Genomic DNA, 23,203 nt, shown 5'->3' on the forward strand with positions numbered 1-23,203 from the left:
AGATGGGGTCCTGAGTGACCTCTGTTCAGAAGAATAGGATTTAGTGGGTTTGGACTAGCTGTTAGCTTACCAGTCCTGGGACACAAACTCTTATGATCAGAACAGAATCCTGTTTAAGAAGCTTTCCATAAAAAATAATGTTGTAATTCTGTTTTCTACATTATGGGTTTCTTCGTTTCTTATAATTACTTTACTCTGTACTCATATTGCCTTTATTATTCATTCTCTGATGTACTTTTCCAAACATACCACTTCAGAGTCGCCGTAGAACGCAGCCAGGTCGAGAGGCGTGCGTCCGTTCTTGTCAGCGTGGTCGGTAGCGGCGCCGCTCTCCACCAGGTAGCGCACCACGGGTAGATGACCCTTCAAACAGGCCCAGCTCAGAGCAGTCAGACCTTCCTTATCCATCAGAGACAGGGAGGCTCCTGGGACAAAATCAACTAAATCAATGTCGGCTGCTCTTTAATAGAGAAGACTTCCTCTCTTAGCTGGTTTGTAGTTACCAAAGACATCCAATAAAATCTGTTCAGGGCCTTTTCCCCAAAAAATTATTTACATTTTTATTTCTTACTAAATAAAAATGTTTCTGTATAATATCAAAACCAGAAAATAACTTGATTTGGTGAAAAATTAGACTGATAAAATATCACATTTCATACAGCTCTAGGTTTGGAATGATTCACCTAATTGGATTTGATGGTTTAAAAACTTTATTTGGCTGCAATTACAGAAAATGCTATTTGAAAACTGTAATTATCATTATTTCATCCATATAAAGGAGCTGAGCACATTAACTTAAGATACTCCACCTAAGCCAGTAATTCTCAATTAGCAGCTCGCGGGCCACACCCGGCCAGTCAAAACTGTCCATACGGTCCTTCCCCAGTTTTTCCACTTTGAAGTTTAGCAGCATAATTCACATCCCAAATATCAGTCATTGTTTACGCTCTCCAGTTTACATGAAACACAAAGCCGTTTTAAATATTAATCAATTAAGATACAATAATACTTGAACTTTATTTTAGAAGAGCCCTCGGGGTGTCTGCTGGAAAAAACTCGGAATAAATTTAGTTGCGGACCCCTGCCCTCGGGTAAATCTTACTATGTTTTTGATAAAACACACACATTTCTTGGTTCCATGTTTTATTCACCTTGTGCTAACAGGAACTCAACCGTTCCCAAATGTCCCTCTGACGCTGCCATCATCAGAGGCGTACGACCCTGTTTATCAGGCAGGTTGACATCTGCTCCATGTGTAAGCAAGAGGTCCACAATCTGCAAAAATAAATCATTCATGGGTTAACACTCCAATTACCAGAAAAAAGATAGAAAAGTTCAAAAACTAAGTTCAGGAACGAATGAAAACTGACATTTTGTGTTTTCATGTGGTGTGTTTCATCTGATTGCATTATTTAGTTCTTTTATTAAGGCAGAAAAGGGATGTTTTACCTTTTTTTGCTGACCGTTTCGACCACTCCTACAAAGTTAGTTGCTAGCGGCTAATGGCGCCATTAGCGGCTAGCTCTGAAGAAGCCTGCAGGAGTGGTCGAAACGGTCAGTAAAAAAAGGTCAAACATCCCTTTCCTGCGTTATTAAAATAACTAAATAATGCAATAAAAACAGACATAATGTATCCTCTATAAAGTGTTATTTAAAGTGTACTTAATATTTCCTGGTTTTTGGAATAATTATGTAAGTAAACATGGTTTAAAACATTTTAAAAATTCATAAACACATTTTGAAAATAAAAGTAATCAGATTACATCCTTGTTGGACTGAGATAACTGATAATGGAAGTTAAGTTTTCAAAAGTAGACTGCATTTGTTCCCGATGGATCTCCGACCTGCCAGTGTCCGTGTCTGACGGCACTGAAGAGCGGAACGATGCCTCGTCTGTTGGGCTGAGCCACGGCGGCGCCCTGCTCCAGCAACAGGCGACAAACCTCCAGCTTCCCACGACCGGAAGCAGCTGTCAGAGCTGAACGAGAGGAAGAGTCAGTTATGTAGGATTCTGATCTCTAGATTTCATACAGAAAATAAAGAATAGAAAGATTCAGTAAAACGTGGACTCCTTCAATATCGGCAAGGACTTTCTTTATGTTTTACATTCACCAAAACTAAAGAACGTGGATATAAAAATGAAAGCCCTGTGAGAAAAACAAAGTTTTAATTAAAATGTTTCACGCAGCAAAAGAGAAAAGAGGGGAAAATGATACATGGGAGACTTTCTGGCCTTTGCGCAGACATTTTTCACATTTAATGATTATAATTGGACTGATTTAGGTTGTGTGAATTTATTTCTTTTAATCAGAGCGGTAGAAGCTCCCGCGGGGAGGAACGACTCGGCTTCAGCCTACTTTTCATTAGCTGAAGGAACTTTTTGATTGACTGTACATGGTTTGGTAAATCTGCCTTTTCTTCAGCAGCTTCTATCCTCCTGATCCCTCACAAACAATAAAAACGCGGCTGAGTGAGAGCACGTCTCCTCCTTCCACTCTGCCGGGGTGTGTGTGTGTGTGTGTGTGTGTGTGTGTGTGTAAAGACTGTAACGAGCTTTCGTAGCTTCAGGTTACAACGATACCTAACATTTCTCAACACCCTGCCACAGCACAATCAGGCTAGTCATTTCAGAGCCCCCCGGAGCGACTGCCACCCCCGTCCTCTGTGTGAGCCCAGCCCTGACTGACTGCGCTCCGCTGACACCGCTGCACTGTCACCGGTGTCTGACGCAGCAGCCGACACACAAGAGCGATCGCTTACATCCGCACTGCAGAGCTCTGCCTCACAGCGACACACAGAGGAGTCGGCTTCAGGAGAGCCCGCTTAGACTCCAGTTCCTGCAGCTGTCTGAGGAGTTCACGTCAAAACCTCGTTAAGTGTTTTAGCCAATAATTATCTTATTTCCCACCTGTCTCCCCCCACAGGGTGTCAAAGTTATTGATCTGAGCGCGCTCCACCTCCTCTTCGTCTTTCTCTGGCAAATCCAGCAGGTAGGAAACAATCTGAGGTGAAAAAACAAAAAACACATGTTCAAGTTTTATAAATTTTAGCCTTTATCTGGCTTTTCCAGTATGAACCGTTACACATGCAAACATAATTACAAAATAATCTCTTCAGGACCTTTTCCTCCATCACAAACAATTTCACTTTGATCTGGTCTATAAAGGACATGCTGCAAAAATCCCTACAACACATAAAGTCACGTATTTTTAAACAATCCTACAAAATATCTAAATTTAGTATAAGCAATAACTTAACTTATAAATATTAAACAAACATTTGTGTTTATTTGTTCATTTGTTTCTGTATTTGCTGCTGTTTAAGCAGATTCGCCTTTTTGCAACAACACACTTGTTTGATGAAAAATGCTTCATGTTTTGAGTAAAAAGCTCATAAAATTTTTAAAATATTAACATAAAAAGAAGTTAAATCAGGAGGAAAACTAACAAAATAAAACAATCAGCTGGTAAAAGACAAACTAAAGGGATAAATGGAAGTAATTTTAATCAAAAAAAGTTAAAAAACTAACAAAGATTAATAAAAACGTTATTTCAGTGTGAAATGATTATTAGGTATGTAAAATTGGTTATTTACCTGCAAATCTGAGTGCATCTTTGTTAATTTCTTACAATTTATGTAAATGTTTTTAAATGTATTTTAATTTTTTGTATTTGTTCTTTAATTTAATTTAACATTTTCTTTGCACTTTTAAAGGCTTATTTTTATTTACTGAATACTGTCATTCTGTAGTATTTATTTTCTGAAATTTCTTCATAAAAAGGCTCCAAATAAAAATTACGGCTGCTTTAAGAAGAACTTCTACAATTATTTGGAAAGCATAAAAAATGCAGATGATATTCTCGCCACAACAGATTTTGTTTTATTTTCTTAAGCACTGAGATAGCAGAAAGAATAATATCAGCGATCTGCATCAAAAATACAACATTATTATGAACATAATTTAAAGAACGTTCTCTTTAAAATGTTTTATTTAATTTCTTCCTATTCTTTCTGAGAAAGCACCAGCAGACACATTTAGCTGTACAGCAGATAAAACTCTCTGCGTGTCATCCACTCAGGTTGGTGCCCTACAACTGGAGGACGTTCAGAATGAGAAGCTTCACATTTAGCTGCACCTCTGTGTATCCCATGCTGGCTGCAGCGATGAGCGCCTGCTGGACCGCGTGGCTTTTGGTGAAGGCCGCCTGTTGCTGCGTCTGCGGTGACTGCTGCTGGGATCCCACGTTCCAGTCACACTGAATCAGATACTTCACCACCTCCATGTGGCCCCTCAGGGCCGCGTGCACCAGGGCACACTGGCCGTTCTTATCCAAATGGTCCACCTGGAATCAGACGCACAACAAACATGGCATAAAGGTGAAAGCTAACAGAGACGAGTCCAGCTGATCGGACGTCCTCCTGCCACAGACCTTAGCTCTCTTGCGACAAAGGGCAGTGACGATGGCCATATTCCCACCAGCAGCAGCGTAGCCCAGAGGTGTGAGGCCGCTCTCAGATGGGGCGTCCACAAAGGCACCAAACTCCAGCAGCAGCGCCACCATGTCCATGTAGCCCAGGTGGGAGTGGACACACAGGACGGGGGCGTTGTTCAGCACCTCTGTGCGGTAGTTCACATTGGCTCCGCCCAGCATCAGGAGCCGGCTCACCTAAAGCAAACACACATAGTAAATAATGGAGAAACATTCTCTGAGAACAATCTGGAATCTTTCTATGTATTTGACACTGAAGAACGCGTGTGTGTACCTTGATGTTGGGAGTGTAGAGATTTCGGAGTGAAGACAGAGCAGCTGAGAGACCTTCTGTGCTGTAAGAAATCCACAAGCCTTGCAGGATAGATGAGGAAACTCCCACTTTCTTACTGAGACCCTTGAAAACGGAATGCAAATATTCATTAGCGTGAAGCTGGAATACAACTGTGTGTGTGTCGGGGGGGGTGGGGTGGGGGGGGGGGGGTGTTTGTGCGCTATACCTTGAAGATATGTGCTTTGAGGATGTGGTGGCCCAGCTCAATTGTCTGCTGTCTGTTCAGCTTGTTCTCCAGCCGAGAGAACCAGAAGGCCAGCAGGGTGTGTCCGCTCCTGCAGAGACCAGCGCCACACAATGAGCTAACGCTGAACACACACTCATGTGGATGGTGTATGAGGCTGTTTGCACAGCTGCAGGAACTCATTTTAATCGTCATAAAGGTTATAAACACATCATTCAGCTGGAAAACAAAATGTACCAGAGGCTTTTATTGAGATGTTTTAGTTTTCAGTCTGCAGAACGTTCCACCTTGTTCCACAACTTCATACAAACAAAATGCAAGCTTTTAATCTCATGGCATTGTGTTTAATGAGTGATTTTGTTGCTAAGCTTAATGAAAATGGCAGCTTTCTAAAATAGTCCTTCTGAACTTAAAGTTTTAATTTCTTAAGCTGGGTGTTTTTGAACTTTTCAGGTAATAAAACATATTTAGATTAAACCGATCCATTAATAGTGCCCATGCTCACCTTGGATCACACAGGAACTTTGTCTTTTCTCCTTCTTCTCTCCAGATCAGCCACTCTCTGAAGGAGGGGTGAACAAACATCCTGGTGCCATCCCTCCTCCTCACGAGGAAGACTGACAGGTTATCTACGCGCTGCTGGAAGTCCTCCCAGTCCAGAGTGCCCTGTTACATAAAAAAACAAATCACACATTAGTGATTGTGAAAATAACAGGCTGATTCAGGCTCTTTGCTGCATGCAAAAGGGTAAGTTAAAACAAAACGTTCAAACTAAAGTCTGATTCCTAAACTCTAACTAATTTCATATGGATTTAATCAAATGTTTTAAAATAATGAACCTCTGAGTTAAAAATAAGAGGAATCACCTGAATTTGTTGCCAGTTTAAATGCTAACATCAGTATCAGAGTCTGCATAAACCAAACCATGTCAGATTCTAGCAAGCAGATCTGTGGGATACCCCAAGGCTCAGTTTTGGGTCCACTCTTGTTTTTGCTATCTATACACCCTACTGGACAGCCACCTGATTCTTTCTATAATGTCTCTCATCACCTATGTGTAGATGACTTTCAGCTGTACTGCTCCTTTAAGGATTGTGAGTTCTATGAACTGCCTGAATTATTAGAGTGCCTATCAGCTATCACCAGCTGGCTAGAAGAAAACTTCCTTCAGTTAAACTCTGAATGTCTGATCATTACCCCTAAGAGCACGGTTCCTTTGATTAGTCAACAACTTGGTCATTTAGCTCCTGCTGTCAAGTCAAACTTGATGAATTGGGATGTTGTTTTTGACCAATCAATGTCTCTAGAAGACCACTCAGAAATGTTGGTCTGAAACTGTTTTCATCACTTTAAATTCAAAGAGCTAACACCTCATGTTGAGACATGGTGGAGTTATAGCTTCTTTTCTCAAATCGTTAAAATTAAAAGCACAATCTCACATGATATCATAAGCTCTTGTTTGATATAATAGGATCAAACACAATCTCAAGCATAAAGAACAAATATATAGTTATTTAAATAGGAAGTGTAAAAGTCTCGATGTGTGTGTTTTTAGGATATCGACCTGCAGTGAGCCAGAGTTGATGGCCTGATAAATCTGCTCGTCTGTCAGCGGATGGAGCGATGCCACAGCCACGTTGAGGAGAGGAAGCGCCCGCTCGAACGAGGACTGCGTGGGGAAACGCATGTTGCACTGCAGCAGGTAGACCTCCGCCAGGTTTACTGGAACCACCTGGGACAAAAAACAAGGTGAGAACCTGACTGCTGATGTCCTTAGGATCAGCTCGTCACATGATGAATAATGCATCGTGTTTGCACGACGCAGCCCCGACTGCTCCACACCAACTTCCTTTGAGCCGAGAATGTAAATTTATCATGTGTCATTTATTCCAGGAAGTCTAGAAGCACATCCGAATACATGAAATTAAATGAATCTGGGGGTGTGGGATAAAATATTTCATTACCAAATGCACATTGAAACTTTTCAAATGCATTATTTATCTAACAGGTGTTGGAGGTTTGGCTGCTGAAGCTACTTTCATACAAAGCAAGCCAGAATGCAGGTAAACAAAAATATTAATAATAGTTCCTGCATTGTCTAGGGGAATTAGTAAGTTATTTATTTTGGATTACAGGGTCTACAAGCATAATTAAATGCAAGCCAAATGAAGCTGCTGTATGATTACATTTACTTTTAGTAATTCTCATATGAATACATAAAAAAGCTTAAAACCCAACCATTTCCCTGGCAAGTCATATCGGCATTTTTAATTATAACTGCTCTAAGAAAGAGGCATCAGGTGTTCTCTTCACGGCCTTAACTGTCTTTATTAAAGTTCCTGCAGGTATAAAAGTGGATTTTGTTGATGAGGAGGAAAAATCAGTGGCAATTGGCTGCAGGCTTGTATTAAAACAACTTCACACCTGTTTGTACATCATATCCTCCTCTGGACGTTTTTCTCACATCTTTTCATTTCACACTCTAAAGGTGTCAAATCCACTGGTCTCAGCTCTGATTCATCCAGTGAAAACCCTCACAAAAGCTACAAGTGCACACCTTGTAACTGGAACTTTTCAACACCAGGTAGCCCTTCTCGATGAGGTCAAAGGTGAGTTTGAGGTACAGGTAGGATCCCTGGCTCAGGGCCTTGAGGTGGGCGCTGAGCTTGCCGAAGGTGGTGTTGTCCATCTTGCCGTTGAGCGAAATGTTGTTCTGGATCTCCGGGCTGCTGTGGATGCGGTGCAGGATGTAGCCTTGCAGGTCCTGGTCTATGGCGTCATTCTCCTCCAGACCGTCCAGGAAGATGCGGTGAAACGGCAGCGCGTTGGTGATCTCCTACAAGCGAGATCACAAGCAGAAACACGTTTGAGTATTTATCTGAATAAATAACAAAAAAGAGCTTCACAGGTTATCAAAGTGCTATGTTGTAATTTAGACAACTAAATCAATCGGGTTGAATGTGAACTGAAAAAGATGAAAAAGCAAGAAACTGAAAATGTACAGATTGCCATCATTTCACAGAAATAATAAGTTTTATCAAGAATTATGCTGAAATATCAGGACGAAGGTCAAACATCTTTAAAAAAGCTGAAATGTTGAGAAAAAAATGAAAAAGTAAATCAAGCCTTTATTAAGTTTATTCTGTCTTATTATTGTTATAAGTAAGGCATCTGAGAACAACACAACAGCTTTCCTCCCACAGCAGCATCCAGCACAAAACTCATAGGACTTCCACCAGTCCTTCAAAGTAAGAGTTTCAAACTTAAATCATTCAAAATGTCTGAAGTTTATAAAAATTGAATAAATGGAATTTTGAGAAGTTCTTTAAAAATTTTGTTAAAATGTATGTTTAATCTATACATTTGCAGTGGTCTCTAGGAATGAATGTCTTGAACATCGTTCTTTGTTGGGGTGGGGGGTGGGGGGGGGGGTATACCGGTGTACCATTTCTCAGACCTATATGTTGCCCACATCACAGCTGAGCTTCAGACGGCAGGTTTTGGAGTCCTTTTTTCCTGATATTTGGACATCTATCCTCGGATTGGGTAACAGCAACATGGCTGCCGTCGACTCCATTTACTTTGCAACATGAATCCATGAATGTTAAGTGACAGAGTGACATAGATCTGTCAGGCTTTTCAAATCCTAGAGCTTCACATCTGTTTTCTATCAGAAGCTAATGCAGGAGATAGGTGTAGGAGACTATTTTCATGTTCAGCTTCAGAATGACCCATTATAAAGGGAGTGCAGAATTATTAGGCAAGTGAGTATTTTGTCCACATCATCCTCTTCATGCATGTTGTCTTACTCCAAGCTGTATAGGCTCGAAAGCCTACTACCAATTAAGCATATTAGGTGATGTGCATCTCTGTAATGAGAAGGGGTGTGGTCTAATGACATCAACACCCTATATCAGGTGTGCATAATTATTAGGCAACTTCCTTTCCTTTGGCAAAATGGGTCAAAAGAAGGACTTGACAGGCTCAAAAAAAGTCAAAAATAGTGAGATATCTTGCAGAGGGACGCAGCAGTCTTAAAATTGCAAAGCTTCTGAAGCGTGATCATCGAACAATCAAGTGTTTCATTCAAATTAGTCAACAGGGCCGCAAGAAATGTGTGGACAAACCAAGACGCAAAATAACTGCCCATGAAGTGAGAAAAGTCAAGCGTGCAGCTGCCAAGATGCCACTTGCCACCAGTTTGGCCATATTTCAGAGCTGCAACATCACTGGAGTGCCCAAAAGCACAAGGTGTGCAATACTCAGAGACATGGCCAAGGTAAGAAAGGCTGAAAGGCGACCACCACTGAACAAGACACACAAGCTGAAACGTCAAGACCGGGCCAAGAAATATTTCAAGACTGATTTTTCTAAGGTTTTATGGACTGATGAAATGAGAGTGAGTCTTGATGGGCCAGATGGATGGGCCCGTGGCTGGATTGGTAAAGGGCAGAGAGCTCCAGTCCGACTCAGACGCCAGCAAGGTGGAGGTGGAGTACTAGTTTGGGCTGGTATCATCAAAGATGAGCTTGTGGGGCCTTTTCGGGTTGAGGGTGGAGTCAAGCTCAACTCCCAGTCCTACTGCCAGTTTCTGGAAGACACCTTCTTCAAGCAGTGGTACAGGAAGAAGTCTGCATCCTTCAAGAAAAACATGATTTTCATGCAGGACAATGCTCCATCACTCGCGTCCAAGTACTCCACAGCATGGCTGGCAAGAAAGGGTATAAAAGAAGAAAAACTACTGACATGGCCACCTTGTTCACCTGATCTGAACCCCATTGAGAACCTGTGGTCCATCATCAAATGTGAGATTTACAAGGAGGGAAAACGGTACACCTCTCTGAACAGTGTCTGGGAGGCTGTGGTTGCTGCTGCATGCAATGTTGATGGTGAACAGATCAAAACACTGACAGAATCCATGGATGGCAGGCTTTTGAGTGTCCTTGCAAAGAAAGGTGGCTATATTGGTCGCTGATTTGTTTTTGTATTGTTTTTGAATGTCAGAAATGTATATTTGTGAATGTGGAGATGTTATATTGGTTTCACTGGTAAAAATAATTGAAAAGGGTATATATTTGTTTTTTGTTAAGTTGCCTAATAATTATACACAGTAATAGTCACCTATTATAGTCACAGGTATCCCCCTAAAATAGCTAAAACTAAAAACAAACTAAAAACTACTTCCAAAAACATTCAGCTTTGATATTAATGAGCTTTTTGGGTTCATTGAGAACATGGTTGTTGTTCAATAATAAAATTATTCCTCAAAAATACAACTTGCCTAATAATTCTGCACTCCCTGTAATCAGAAATAATCATTAAAATGTTTTTCAGTGTTCCGCACCTTTAAGAGAAGCTGTGGAATTTATTTTATCCTTTCTAAATTACTCCAGATTTATTTTTAAACTGGAAGGTTTTTTGACATTTATAAAAATATGTTCCTTCAGAATTATTCAAACAGAAATGCTAAAAACTCAGCCGCACCACAAATAAGTTGTGCCCCCACAGACGCACCAAAAACAGAGTTTTAAAAACTCTCCACTTTCAAAAGTGTTTCTCACCAAATACTCCTTTTATGTGTGGACTAAAGGTGCACACATGAAAAAGAGCTTTAAAGCAGATCCTGGGCGGCTTTGCTTACCTGTAACGTGGTTCTGACGGTGACCACCAGTTTGAGCCAGGGAGGAAACCTGTTGATGGTTTTGGTGAGGAAGGACACGATGGTGTCTCCGTAGTCGGGCTTGTGGAACTCGGCCTCATTGAGGCCATCGATGAGGACAATAAAGTCTTCTTCTGAGTTAATCTTTCTCTCTGGAAAACAAACACAGACACAAAAACAAATCAGCACAGACGCTGCTGGAGACTCGAGAATAAACAATGCACCATTTCTGAAAGAAAACTACAAAACAACTTCAGGCGACAGATTTGAAAACATAGATAACTATAACAGATTTGTGTGTATTTACATTAAAGTGTGTAATAATTTCAGTTGTGAACCCATCTCTCATGTCAAATATTAGACACTGGTGTGTGAGGAGGCACTGGCAGTAAATGTGTGTCAATGACTTAAAATGGAAAATTTGGTAAAATATCTTCATAAACAAAAGGCAGGAAGCCTCGAGATAGTTAACGGAGCAGTAAAAAGAAGAAACCAACCAAATGTAGGATTTTATTGCTTCTCAGGGTAGAAATACTTAATAATTTTAGCTTTTTGGCCCAAAAGTGGTGATTTTTTCACAACAGTAAATAAAGTTTGTAAGCCAAACAGGTGGAAATGATTGATGAAGTCTACCAGGACTATAAAAAAAACTTGTGGAGCAATTATTAAGAATTTCACTGAATACACATCTACTAACACAAAAGCATGAGTACATTCCACCTCCATCTCACCTTTATAAAGCACATCCAGGGGCTCTAGGACCCCCCTCCTGAAGGAAGACAGGGGGTCCTGGACGCAGGAGCGCAGACTCAGGATGCTCTGCAGGTGTGGCTCCCTCAGCAGCTGCTCCCTGTAGGCCACCAGGTGTGGCGAGCGGCACAACAAAGCCGCCACGTTGTGCACAAACTCCGGCACCAAACAAGTGTAGGCGTTATCTGCCTGGCAGTAATGGTAGGCCACCACCTGGGGGCGACAGAGAGGGAGGAGAGCATCAGAAGTATACCCCTTTAATCAACTTTTTGTCTGGCAAAGCTGATTAGAGGTCAGTTTCTGGTTTGAAAGGGGTATGGGTGACACTTTAGGAATCGCTGCAGTTTTTTTCTTGGTTTCTACCAATGCTACAAGTCATTTGGGATTGAGTCAACTTCATGGTGGATGATTCTGGTATAATGAAACATAATACGTCTTGTTTCACTGTATGGCTTTAGCTATTAATAATTCATCGCCTCTGGCAGCCAGGAGAAACTGATTCGGAGTCGGCTCATGCTGGAGTGTGAGCCGACTGCGGCGCAAAGGAGTCAAGTGTTAAACCGGCACGTTTCACAGCTACGCACACGAATCACGATCAGCTGAATGATTTTGCAGGCGGGTGAACAAAAAGTATTCTCTGCATGGATTTGAAACAAAACGGTCAAAACGTGGTTGAATTTAGTGAAAGGTGAGCTAACTAAACAATGGCAGCAGGTGTGACTGAGCACTCCGGGGGGATTAAGAGATCACAAAGAGTTTGAATTTTCAGCAGTGGCAGTGGCGATCCGAGGGCCAGGGACAGAAATGGGGATGGAGGAGGGAAAAAAAAGGAACTAATCAAAATGGAATGCTAATTTTTGGTCACTGAGGAATAAAGGGCTTTAAAACAAAAGGGGTGAAAACGGGAGTGAGCTCAATTATTAATGCTCAGAGTTAACAAGATCTAATAGCTTGGCTGGGAAATGGATTTCTTCAGGTATAAATATTTCATAAGGATCCCTGGCAAAGTTGTTTTTTCTTTTTTAAACACATCTGCATAATGCAGCAGGCTGGGGCCTGCGATGCAGATGGCCAAGCAGCAGGGAAGGGGGATCGAGGTGCAACAGCAGACAGGAAGAACAGAACGAGTGGGCAGGTTTCACACATTATATACATCCACATTAAAGACACAGAAGATGGAGCGGTACAAGCTGGATGCAAAAGCATGAAACACAACCAAAACCTCATTAAGGTCCCAAATTACCTCCACCTGTTACAAACAAAGCTACTCATGGGTGGTGCTGAACTTGTGTTTAATTTCTGACAGAACTCGACCTCAGCGAGCCCTTACATTCATCTAGTGTTTTCCGCAGAGCCAGTGATTAGCTACAGCACACCCTCTTTCACAAATTGAAAAACTATGACATTAAAAGATGGGTTTTGGTATTACTTTACTGTGTTTTTGTATTTTTTATGACAATTGAATTGAGGCATAGCAAAAATAAGGGATGCATTTTTATTCACTCACACAGAAAGAAGCAAAGACAATGCATAAACAGTGAATGAGCTCATAAATCAGAGCACGGCTGCAGTCAAACGATTAGGATGTGACGAGGTATACATGTTTATAATTGGTTTGGGCTTTAGTACTTACCCAAAATTAATGATGCACTAATGAAGTGACTACTAATATTTTTATCACATTTTCTCCTCAGCCCAATTATTAGATACAGTAAAAGGCTGAAGAACAGATATTTAAAAGTAATGAACACATTCTGGAAATAATATTTATAATTTTGTTTCGATTTTGTTTTGATTTGTTGGAATTTTTTTGTTTTAACATTTAATTTTTTTCTGTTTTTGTTGTTTTTATTCTTCAAAATGAAGGGGGAAAATGTACTTTAAGATAAAGACTGAACGTTTCTTTAGTGAGTTATAAGAGTGCTTAAAATCTGATTTAAAACTATGTACTTGTGTGATGATTTGTGCAAAATGTGTAGAGTTTGAATCCCGGGCGAGCCCCCATCATTTCAGTCAGGCTCAAACATGTAACAAAAGTTGGCAAACTCCCTAAGAGAGACATGACAGCAAACAGTAAAGAGTCTTTATAGACAAACTAACACCTGACCCAGGTGTGGCTAATGCCATCGTAACCACCTGCAACTAAAGCAGACAGAGCTCCCTAATGGTGGAGTCATACCTGTGATGCTAGCCTCCTCATAGACTCTTCCTGACGTCGCCTCATCTCAGGGGTTCCAGGACAGCTGCCTCCTCCCAGGGTGCCATGTGTAGGCTGTGGTTGGGTGAGAGGGAGTCCCTCTCCATCTGCACACAAGACAGCAAATCTCACTTAGAAGGACTCAACTACACCACAATGATATTCTCATGAATGAGTGAATGCCTACGTTTGGGTGAAGCCTGAGGGCTGTCTGAAGCAATCTGCCTCATGCGGGTGCCGTGGCAGCTCAGCGCCACCAGCCGAGAGATGATCGCCGTTTTGCCAAAGCCGATGTTTCCCACGATCACGACGCCGCGGTTGGTGCTGCAGTTAGGGCTGTTGAGGTAAGCGTCGATCTCTTGAAAGAGCCACTCTCGTCCAGTGAAGATGGAGTCCATGGTGATGCTGGGCACCTCGAATAGTAGGGGCTTGAGAGCGATGTCTTGAGGCCGATAGGGTGCAAAGCGTACTATGGAGTCGGGATAAAAGAGAACCGGGTTAGTGGTGTCAACCAAACTTTTTTTTCCAATCTTTAATAAAAAAGCACAATCTGTAATCACATATTTAAATAAAATCCAATTATGCTTTTAGATAACAGTTTTTGAGATTAAGCAGATAAATTATGTGTGAAGTTTCTTTTTTACCACATAACAGGATTAAGTGGTGAAGCCGCTCTTTCACAAGAATCTCAGGAACAACAATTTAAAGACAAGGGTGAGGAAATTTACCTTAAAATCACAAAGATGACACATTTCAGTTTCCTAAAAGATTAGTTTGAGGGAGAAGCTGCAGAAGTGCAGCTTTAGATCACTAGGGGGCGTCAATGAGCCAATGTCATCCAGATGTTGAGCATCTTCTCAGTAGACCATATGGATCATTAAAGACTAATGAGGATAAAATGAATCTGGTACAAACTGCTAAAGCTGTGAGATGCAAATCTGTGTAAAGTTCAACCTGCTGCTCAGGATCTCCTCTCCTGGGTCTCCTATTTTAAACCCATTTGAGCTTTAAGACCAAAAACATCCTCTTTACTTTAAGAGGAGTGTCGTTGATTTGGTAATTTCAGCTGAAACAGGAGGAGAATTTGCCCCTACAACAGCATGATGTGAAGCAGTTGGCAATTAGCGAGGTGTCTGCGTGCACAAAGCAGGCAGCCTGATGCAACAAACGAAAGTTAGGGTAACTTACGTGACTGGGATTGCCAGGCATGGGAGTTATTTGCCAAAGCTGAGACAAAGAGCAAGCGTGAAAGACAGAAGCAAGTAGAAAAAGATTAATGATGGGAGAGGAAAAAGAGACGCCAGCAAATGTACATGAATGGCAACAATGTGTTAGAGGAGAAGGCAAGGTGCAGTTCAAATAATTACAAAAATGAATAAAGAAAAGAAAAGCTGCGATAGCATCAGCACATAATGGTGTCAGTAATCCAGGAAAGCCACCAGACCAGGCCAGGCCAGACCTGGGTCGATTGCTAATTGAAATCTTTTAAATTACCGAGCGAGCATTTCTTAGCAGGTCTGGAGGGATCTGGTTGGGATTTAGGGAACATCTAATTGGTTCCATTGCAGCATCAATCAATTCCCATAGAAAGTAATCAAATCCAGTTCTGGCAGTAATTCAACCCGGTGATTGGAGACCCTGACCTCAGCTCCACGGCCTTACCGGTGTGGGCTATTAGGAGCCAGCCACATTTTAATATGAAGCAATCGGCACGAGCAGCAGTAAAAAATCAAATATAACGTTAACGCAACACTCAATCTGGATCCAGCTGTCAGGTCCTATTTTCATCTCAGTCTCTCTTTGTTTCCTTCACTTAGGCAAGGTATGATCAGATTCTCACAGTGCCGTACTTCATTTCACACTCTGCAGCGTTACCAGCAAAGATCACAATGAGAGTCGGAGATGTAGAAAATATGCACTTTGCAGCTACGCTGGGTCCACACCGTGGTTAGAATGTGCAGACTCTCATAGTTGGAATACAGTGTTGATATGATATGAATAGACAGATCCAAAATATATCAAACAGCGGTGAATATGTGAGTCATGCATTAGAGAAGAAACCAACAGGTTTAATCCAGCTACAGACACAAATCAGCCCAGATGAATTGGACCAAACAGATCCAGACTGAAATTGAATTAGAATCCAATTTAAAATAATCCCATTCAAGGGAACTGTCAGCAGGTCAATCAGTTTGTGTTCATAATCAACATTTGTGACGTAATATTGTAACATTCTGACCATCTAAAAATTAATAATGTGTCTTGAACTTTCTGCTTTCTCAGAAAAACTGCTGCTGTTACTGAGGTGGTTCCCCAATCACGACAAACACAATGAAATCCCAAACACATTACGGCAGTGTTTCTCAACCCTGGCCCTCAGCGCCCCCCCCCCCCCCCCCCCCCTGCATGTTTTCTCTGTTGCCATTTCCAACAGCATTGTTTCTCTGCTGCCACACACCTGACTTAAACGAATGAGTGATTAACAGGCTTCTGCAGCACTTGATGTCATCCTGAAGAGGCAATGCAAATACATGAACCAGGTGTGCAGCAGCAGAGACATGGAAAACACGCAGGACAGGGCGGCACTGAGGACCAGAGTAGAGAAAACTAGCATCGGCATTGCATTCTCTCGATGGAATTACTGAAGGACCATCAAAGTCTGAGGAGTCACGCCAAGGTTGCATGCTTTAAGCTGTACTGGCATTATCCTGGTACACGATAACATCAGTGCAATACTCAGTACGTGTTCAATACTTGTGCAATACCAGATGTACATTAGTATGCCTGTGTCTTTACAGTATGTTCTGGAAATAACAGTTTCCTTTTTATTTCTTGTTTTAAGTGGTTGAAGGTTACAATAATAGCTTATTGTCTTTGTGTGTGTGTAGCTGTCATCTTATTATATTTCCTCTCCCTTTTCTCTAAGTGTTGGTGCTACTGTAGCAAGTGAATTTTCCCACTGTGGGATTAATAAAGTCCAGACTCCAGTCTACTCTATTTGAACTAGTGACAGTCGTGATGATATGGTGTAAAACTACCCTGAAATGTCTGTACTGCCCCCTAGCGGCAGGAAACTACACACTGCCACTTTATATATGGTCAAATGAAGGTGTTGGAAAAGTTAAAGTAGTCATCTAATCAATGAGTTTGACCACATTTCAATGTTAGTGACCACCCATCCAAACTTCGTTACTTATCCAAAGTTGGATCATGGAGGTAAAAGATTCAATTAAACATTTTCCTCTCCACCTCCTCCCTAGGGATCTAAAGGTGTTCCCAGGCCAAAGAGCATTTAACATCTCCTCTTTGGGTTCTATGTTCTCTTTCCAAGGGAAACACCTGAAAGACCTTCAGAGGAAGGTATAATAATCTGATGTCTAAATCAACTTAGCGAACTCCCTCCAATGAGGAGGCACAGTGGCTCGAATCTGAGCTCATCCTAGATGACGGAGCTCCTCATCATCTCTACAACAGCTCTAAAAGAAGCTCACTGTATGCACTTGGATCCAGGATAGTTTTCCTTTGGTCATGATCAAGATCTCTAGACCATGAATGAGAGTGGAAACGTAAATGAAAGGGTAAACTACTCCTCATTACTACAGACAATGTATGATTCACTGGTGCATCTCTCACTCCATCCTACAGTCACTGCATGGTGACCAATTCACACCCGATTCCCCAAACCAAAAGGAGAATGAGAATGATTAATGCATGACAAAATATTTGGGAAAAGAAATGCATATATATTATTTTTTTACATCACCACGAGGCTATGCTCATTAGCACCAGTGAGCGGACACTGTGAAGTAGCATGCAGTCACTCAAGCCTTTCCCTCTGAGTTAATTATAAAAGCAAACTGAGAAATGTGATGATCATGCTGATAAAATCCAAACGTATTCAATCAGCAAAAAAAATAAAAATAAAAAAATTTAAAAAAAGATATTCAAACATATCTGCTTATACAGAGTGCATGGCCAGCACTAAGCTGTGTGCTAGCAGCAGCTCAGAGTAATAAAAGACATTTCATCCATATTCCCAGGTCAGATTATTTTAGTGCTAACTCAACAAGCACTTCCAGTCAGACAGAAAGGGGCAGAAAAACAACTCGACACTGATGTAATATTCTTCCAGAAAGACTGATGACCTGATGTAACTTTGCTGATAGGAGACGTAAAATCTGCCCAGTGCTGCCAGCACCACAGCTAAACAACCGGAGCTATTCTGTTTTAAATGGTGCTAATCCAATTGTCCTGGAGGGGGGATGAACGCCAAACATGGCTGCAAATCTCCTCCTGTCCTTGTGGAGTCTGTTAAACCCCATCTATCATGCACCGTACCCCAAAAATGACCCATCCAGGTCACGATACACGGCCTCCGCAGCTCCATCATGTTGTGTACGCCAGGAAAATATGGCAGCCATGTTGTGAACGGGGACTGGGGGAGTTGTTTCAAGGATGGATGGTGAGAGCAAACGTGTTTGTGAAGGATAGATGGCAGTTGCTCGTAATCCGGCCCATCACGCTCGCCCCTCTAGGCGATGCTGAGGAAGGTATCATTCCCCCCCCCCCCCCCCCCCCCCCCCTTCTCCATCAGCAACCCCTCTGTGGACAGGCAGAGAGAGAGAGAGAGAGTCCCAGACTTTTTAAATTATTCACCAGGTGAGAATGACTCATGTTGGCTAACAGCTTTGAGAGGGAAGAAAGAAGGCGAGAAGCAGAGGAGGACGAGTGGAGGACAAGAATGAGAAGGAGGAGACGTTTCCCATGAGGGGTTTCAGGAGTGGGTCAGCAGGTCAGACTTAACTTCTTCTACGGCTGAAGAAGGGGTTCGCTGACACACAACGTAACACCACATTGTTTCTGGTAACAGAAGCTGAAGCTCACACATGTTGAAATAGAGCAACAGGATCTTACATAAGAAAAAAAATTATCTAATCTTACATAATTTGCAGGGAAGGCCGGGAGCAAAATTTTAAATCATGATGTGCCGTTTTTAGAAAATATACTGTAACCCACAGCTGCAAAAAGGCTATTTACACAAACTTTATTGGAAAGACATCAAACAGCAAAGTTACAGGGATGAAGTGTGGAAGTATGATGTAACTTATGAGCAAATAAAAGCACCACATTTAGATGTGGATATTACAAAACTAGCAGGTTAAGTTGGATGAAATAATAAACTTGTGTCAAATTCTTACAGACAAATAGATGATCGGTGTTTGCTTCTGTGACCAACAGTAAAAAGAAGAGTGAGTTATAAATTAATGTTGACAGTAAAGAGAAAAACCCTAACCAAGCTCTTAGAAAAGGGACTTAACACATTACAGAACAATTATTTTGTTTTCAGTAACAGACACACATCTAGTGTTTATGGCTTTAGTGAGCTCATCAGCTTAAGTCATAATTAGGATCGGGGGTATCGGTAGGCCGATATTTACTGTTTCATTTAATACATCGGCAGCAGCCGATATTTGTTCTTAGTAAAGACAATTTAAAGTCAGGGACATCCTCGGGCAGCCCGGTGCTGTCGCAGAATTTAATTTAAATGTATTTTTATGTTCACTAATAACATCTGCATAACACTGGGTTTATGTCTGCATCTACCAGCCATTAGAGGGCATCGTTGCGGGTTGCCAAACAGTCTACTTGGCACAGCGAGGCTGGCTCTGTGGAAAATGGCGGACTCCGGAAGTCAAGCAGCTGCTTCTGAGCCCAGGAGATGTCATTATCCTTCTCAGAAGGGGAGCGACCATAAAAGATCTAACACCAGAGTGAGTTTAGGTGAAGCCTACAACAGATGGACCCAAATTAAACATTTCATGTATGGGCAGCAAACCTGGTATCCAGACGGCTGGAAAACCTTGTTCTATTGTTGCAACTACAACCTCCACACACTAGATGTCGCTTTGGTGTTCCTGTTCCATATTCAGTCTTTAACTGAGTTCAGGTAAGTCAACAACAACAACAGATCATCTTTAAATAATTCACACTTGTTTTTATAATCAATTGACTCTTGATTTGACATATTTACAGTCCTCATCTCAATTTCTAAAAGCTATAATTTACTTTCTGACCATCAATGAGTATAGAAATCAAATGTTTCTGTAATATCTATATCAGTTCCATTTTAAAGATGAGTGAAGCAAGGAGAAAAAAGAGAGAGGGAGGACTGACAACAGCAGAAAGGAGTGAAAGTAAAGATAAACGAGGGAGAACCTAAGCACACGGTGTGCAGTTATGTGAGCGTTTATGGTGAATATATGACGTGGGCGGTAAATCTTGGAGGTAGGCAGCAGGAGCACAAGATAGTCCATTACAGTCTGACTCACTGTTCTGGAATTAGAAGGTCTTTTAGTAGCCCCCCAACCCCAACAACGGACATCAAAAACAGGCTTTGACCTGTCAGCTGTGCACAAACGGACCGGCGCCATCGCCCAAACCCGTCTCTGCCATCTTCAGGTCCGGCACAGCTGAAGGGAGGGACATTTATCTCCTTCCAGGAGAAGTTTAGAATCAGAGTTTTGGCGAGGAAAAAGGTCAGAGATGATCGCGGCACGACTCATTCACTGGTGGCTTGATCCGTTATGACAAATCTCGCAGCAATCTGGAAACTAGTTTTCTGCCTCGGGACTGAAACTTTTAGAAATCTGTTTGAACTCCTCTCGTGTTCCCCAGCGCTCACCAACGTGTGAGCGTGTAACCCTCGTGTCCACTGGGGAGGGCAAACAGTGTTTTCTGCTTCGTTTTCCTCCATGTCCTGTTGATTCCGGTCTCCTCCGGCTTTCCTGCTGAAGCTATGGGAGGCGTGCGCTCTGGGAGTCTGACACTGATCTGAGGAGGCAGGGAGCATGCTAGGATGCAGTTGTGTGGCTCATAAACACACTCAGGCCGGAACAAGTGGCTTTGGCAGCAGCAGTGAGGATTAGAGAGGGACTACCTCTTCCTCTGTGTCCATGTCTTTCTAACACGTCTGATCACTCTGTATTTACCTGCAGTCAGAGGCCTTCGATCACATCACAGCTCAGTCACCCGTTATTCTGACTAAACTCAGAGTTCAGGATATGCATGTTTGTGTTCACCTGCATGGCAGAGGGCTTCCGTTAGAGCTCTGGTTACTGTAAGTGACAGAGGAGGAAGGGCACTGGGACATGTAATATTGTGACAGTAGGCTGTTTGAAAGGCTGAGGAGGTGCATGCTGCGTGTTGAGCACAGCGCAGCCAGGCAAGAACTCACTGTTGAGACAAATCTTAGCTTTGTAGTGACAAAAGGCTCTTTGTGCGCTCGATCTGAGCAGAAGAGCTCAACAGCTGACAACATCCAGTGTCCAGCAGCAACTGAGTCTGCTCTGGGTGGAGGAGGAGCTCACAGGAAGGTCTGTGAGAGAGGCTGGACCGATCAGGGATGAACGGCTCATCACAACCAAACCTGAGACAATTCTAAAAACCAAACTGATGCTTGCTGAGTCAGAACAGTCAAAAGGACTGTTTCCACTATTGGTTTAGAAACTTCAAAAACCTAAAAATGCTACAAGTAAACATGGTTAAAATTCTCTGGAATTATTACATCTTTACAAAAAATAAAGGGTTAAAGTCAATGTGATTACAATTAAAAATTTTTATTTACTCCAAAACAGAAGTAAAAAAAACCCTCTCTTAATCTTGTATTTTATAAATCAGCAGCAAATTCCTAGCCTAGTGAACTAGACCAAATTCTTGCTTAGTCTGGCTTGCCAGGCTAGCAAATTCCTCATCTCATATAGAGTTAAATTAAAGGACAACTGAACAGCGCTTAAAATTAAAATTTTCTAGCCTTTTATGTCTTTCTAATTTGTGTTTTTCTTGTTTCCTCTTGAACAATGGGAATTTCCATCTCTGGTTCGTTGAATGCATGGCCAGTGAAGGTTCAGAAAAAACAAATACTGCTCTTTAATCTAGTCATTAAAACTGCAAACTGGAAACAGGAGAATGCATCGACAGTGAAGCTCAGGGTTTATGATGTTGCTAAATGCTTTCTGACAGGAATATTATATTTTGGCGGACTTTTTGCTTCAGCCTTTCTGGAGTTTTCCAAACTCGATCCAGATGAACACTCAAGAGTAAGCCAATAAGGAGGGATTAGTACCAACTGTCCAGGGGCGCAGATAGGATTTTCAAACTGGGGGGGACAAAGTTTCAATGTACCCTCCCCCAAACACATGCACGCACACACACGCACACCCACACACACGCACACACACACACACACACACACACACACGCACACGCACGTACACATACACAAACTATTGCAAGCGCCTTAACTAGAGTTCAGTCAGTTTGTGTAATTTCCAATGGTTTACGTAAAAACTAACTTTTATATACGTGTTTGAAGCCATTGTGCAGTGGAACGCTGGCAGGAAAGCTCTGCCTGATCAACACTATAAATGATAAATGATCCGCACTTGTATAGCACCTCTCAGAGTAAGGACTCCAAAGCGCTTTACACTACAGTGTATCATTCATCCATTCACACACATTCACACACTGATGGTGATGAGGTACGATGTAGCCACAGCTGCCCTGGGGCGCGCTGACAGACGCGCCCCACTATTTAAATCAGTCATTTGTTATTCTTCCAATCAATTACTAACCAAAACCTCATGCTTTATGCAAAACAACTGATTTTCAGCATACCAATCTTTACAGAAATAAAAACCCTAAAAAACGGCACATAAAATATGATAAGAAACAATATTCACTTATCACTTAGAGCAGTAGTTGCCAAACTTTTCAGCCTGACCAACAGATGTTCCTTCGTACTTTTACGTTATTTAGAAATTTTCATTATATTTGGAAAGTTTTAATTTATATATAAATATATAAATCTCTTTTTTAATTTTATATTTTTCATTTTTTATGATTATGTGGCACACTTGACTTCCATACATAATGCATCGGCATCTGCTTCTTTTTTACGTTTTTTTTTTTACATTGTCGCTACGTCTGTTACGTTTGCGGTGTTTTCATCGCTTCTACATCCATCACGTCCCAAAGAAGGTTAAACAAACATCAAACCCAACGTTTGGAGCTTGTAAGCTCCACACACCTCTTGTGCAGCACCAGCTGTCTGATGCTGCAGCAGCGCCAATGTTCCCGGTTGGATGAGTGAATTTCTTCATCAGAGTCAATATTCTGCTTCATAATCAGAGTCAGTTATGACCAGACAAAGTGATCAGTCAACAAAGACCAGGCCTGCCGGCAATTATACGTTTTATCTAATATTTACGCTCTTCATGTTGCGCGCATCTCCTCCTCTCCCCGACTGGGAGCCTCTCAGCGGGAGGCGATTTTCAAACTCTAAAAACTCCCAAACTTTGCTCAGCCTGAAGGTTCCACATCTCCACTATCTTCTGATGTAAAGTAGTAACTTCATCAGGGATCATATTTGTAGATGAGACTTGTTAAAGTCAACAATGACGAGTAAGTCCCAACACTGACAACAATGTACTGAATCTATAACCAACATGCATAAACAGACAGATCGGTCCCGCCTACTTACACTGTTGGTCTTTTTTAAACACGCAGTAATCGTTATTCGCCTTTTTCGCTT

The 23,203-nt window shown here is 41.8% G+C and overlaps 1 protein-coding gene across 15 annotated transcripts in view; it reads right to left on the reverse strand.

Moving 5' to 3' along the window:
* The window catches only part of tanc2b (tetratricopeptide repeat, ankyrin repeat and coiled-coil containing 2b), a 245,556-nt gene that overhangs the window by 11,523 nt on the left and 210,830 nt on the right, over window positions 1-23,203 (reverse strand). For 12 of the 15 annotated variants that reach the window (XM_070545727.1, XM_070545731.1, XM_070545728.1 and 9 more), the window contains 16 exons: window positions 14,803-14,841; window positions 13,802-14,083; window positions 13,597-13,721; window positions 11,399-11,630; window positions 10,650-10,819; window positions 7,566-7,844; window positions 6,573-6,740; window positions 5,514-5,674; window positions 4,991-5,099; window positions 4,765-4,887; window positions 4,431-4,667; window positions 4,137-4,343; window positions 2,909-3,002; window positions 1,845-1,978; window positions 1,152-1,275; window positions 250-425 (listed from right to left, as the gene is read on the reverse strand). In XM_070545727.1, coding sequence (XP_070401828.1) covers window positions 250-425; window positions 1,152-1,275; window positions 1,845-1,978; window positions 2,909-3,002; window positions 4,137-4,343; window positions 4,431-4,667; window positions 4,765-4,887; window positions 4,991-5,099; window positions 5,514-5,674; window positions 6,573-6,740; window positions 7,566-7,844; window positions 10,650-10,819; window positions 11,399-11,630; window positions 13,597-13,721; window positions 13,802-14,083; window positions 14,803-14,841 — 2,660 coding nt within the window. The remainder of the gene's footprint in view (window positions 1-249; window positions 426-1,151; window positions 1,276-1,844; window positions 1,979-2,908; window positions 3,003-4,136; window positions 4,344-4,430; window positions 4,668-4,764; window positions 4,888-4,990; window positions 5,100-5,513; window positions 5,675-6,572; window positions 6,741-7,565; window positions 7,845-10,649; window positions 10,820-11,398; window positions 11,631-13,596; window positions 13,722-13,801; window positions 14,084-14,802; window positions 14,842-23,203) is intronic. The other 3 variants (XM_070545732.1, XM_070545730.1, XM_070545729.1) reach the window with 1 other exon arrangement.

Source organism: Nothobranchius furzeri, chromosome 16 (assembly GCF_043380555.1).
Source record: "Nothobranchius furzeri strain GRZ-AD chromosome 16, NfurGRZ-RIMD1, whole genome shotgun sequence".
NCBI lineage: Eukaryota > Metazoa > Chordata > Actinopteri > Cyprinodontiformes > Nothobranchiidae > Nothobranchius > Nothobranchius furzeri.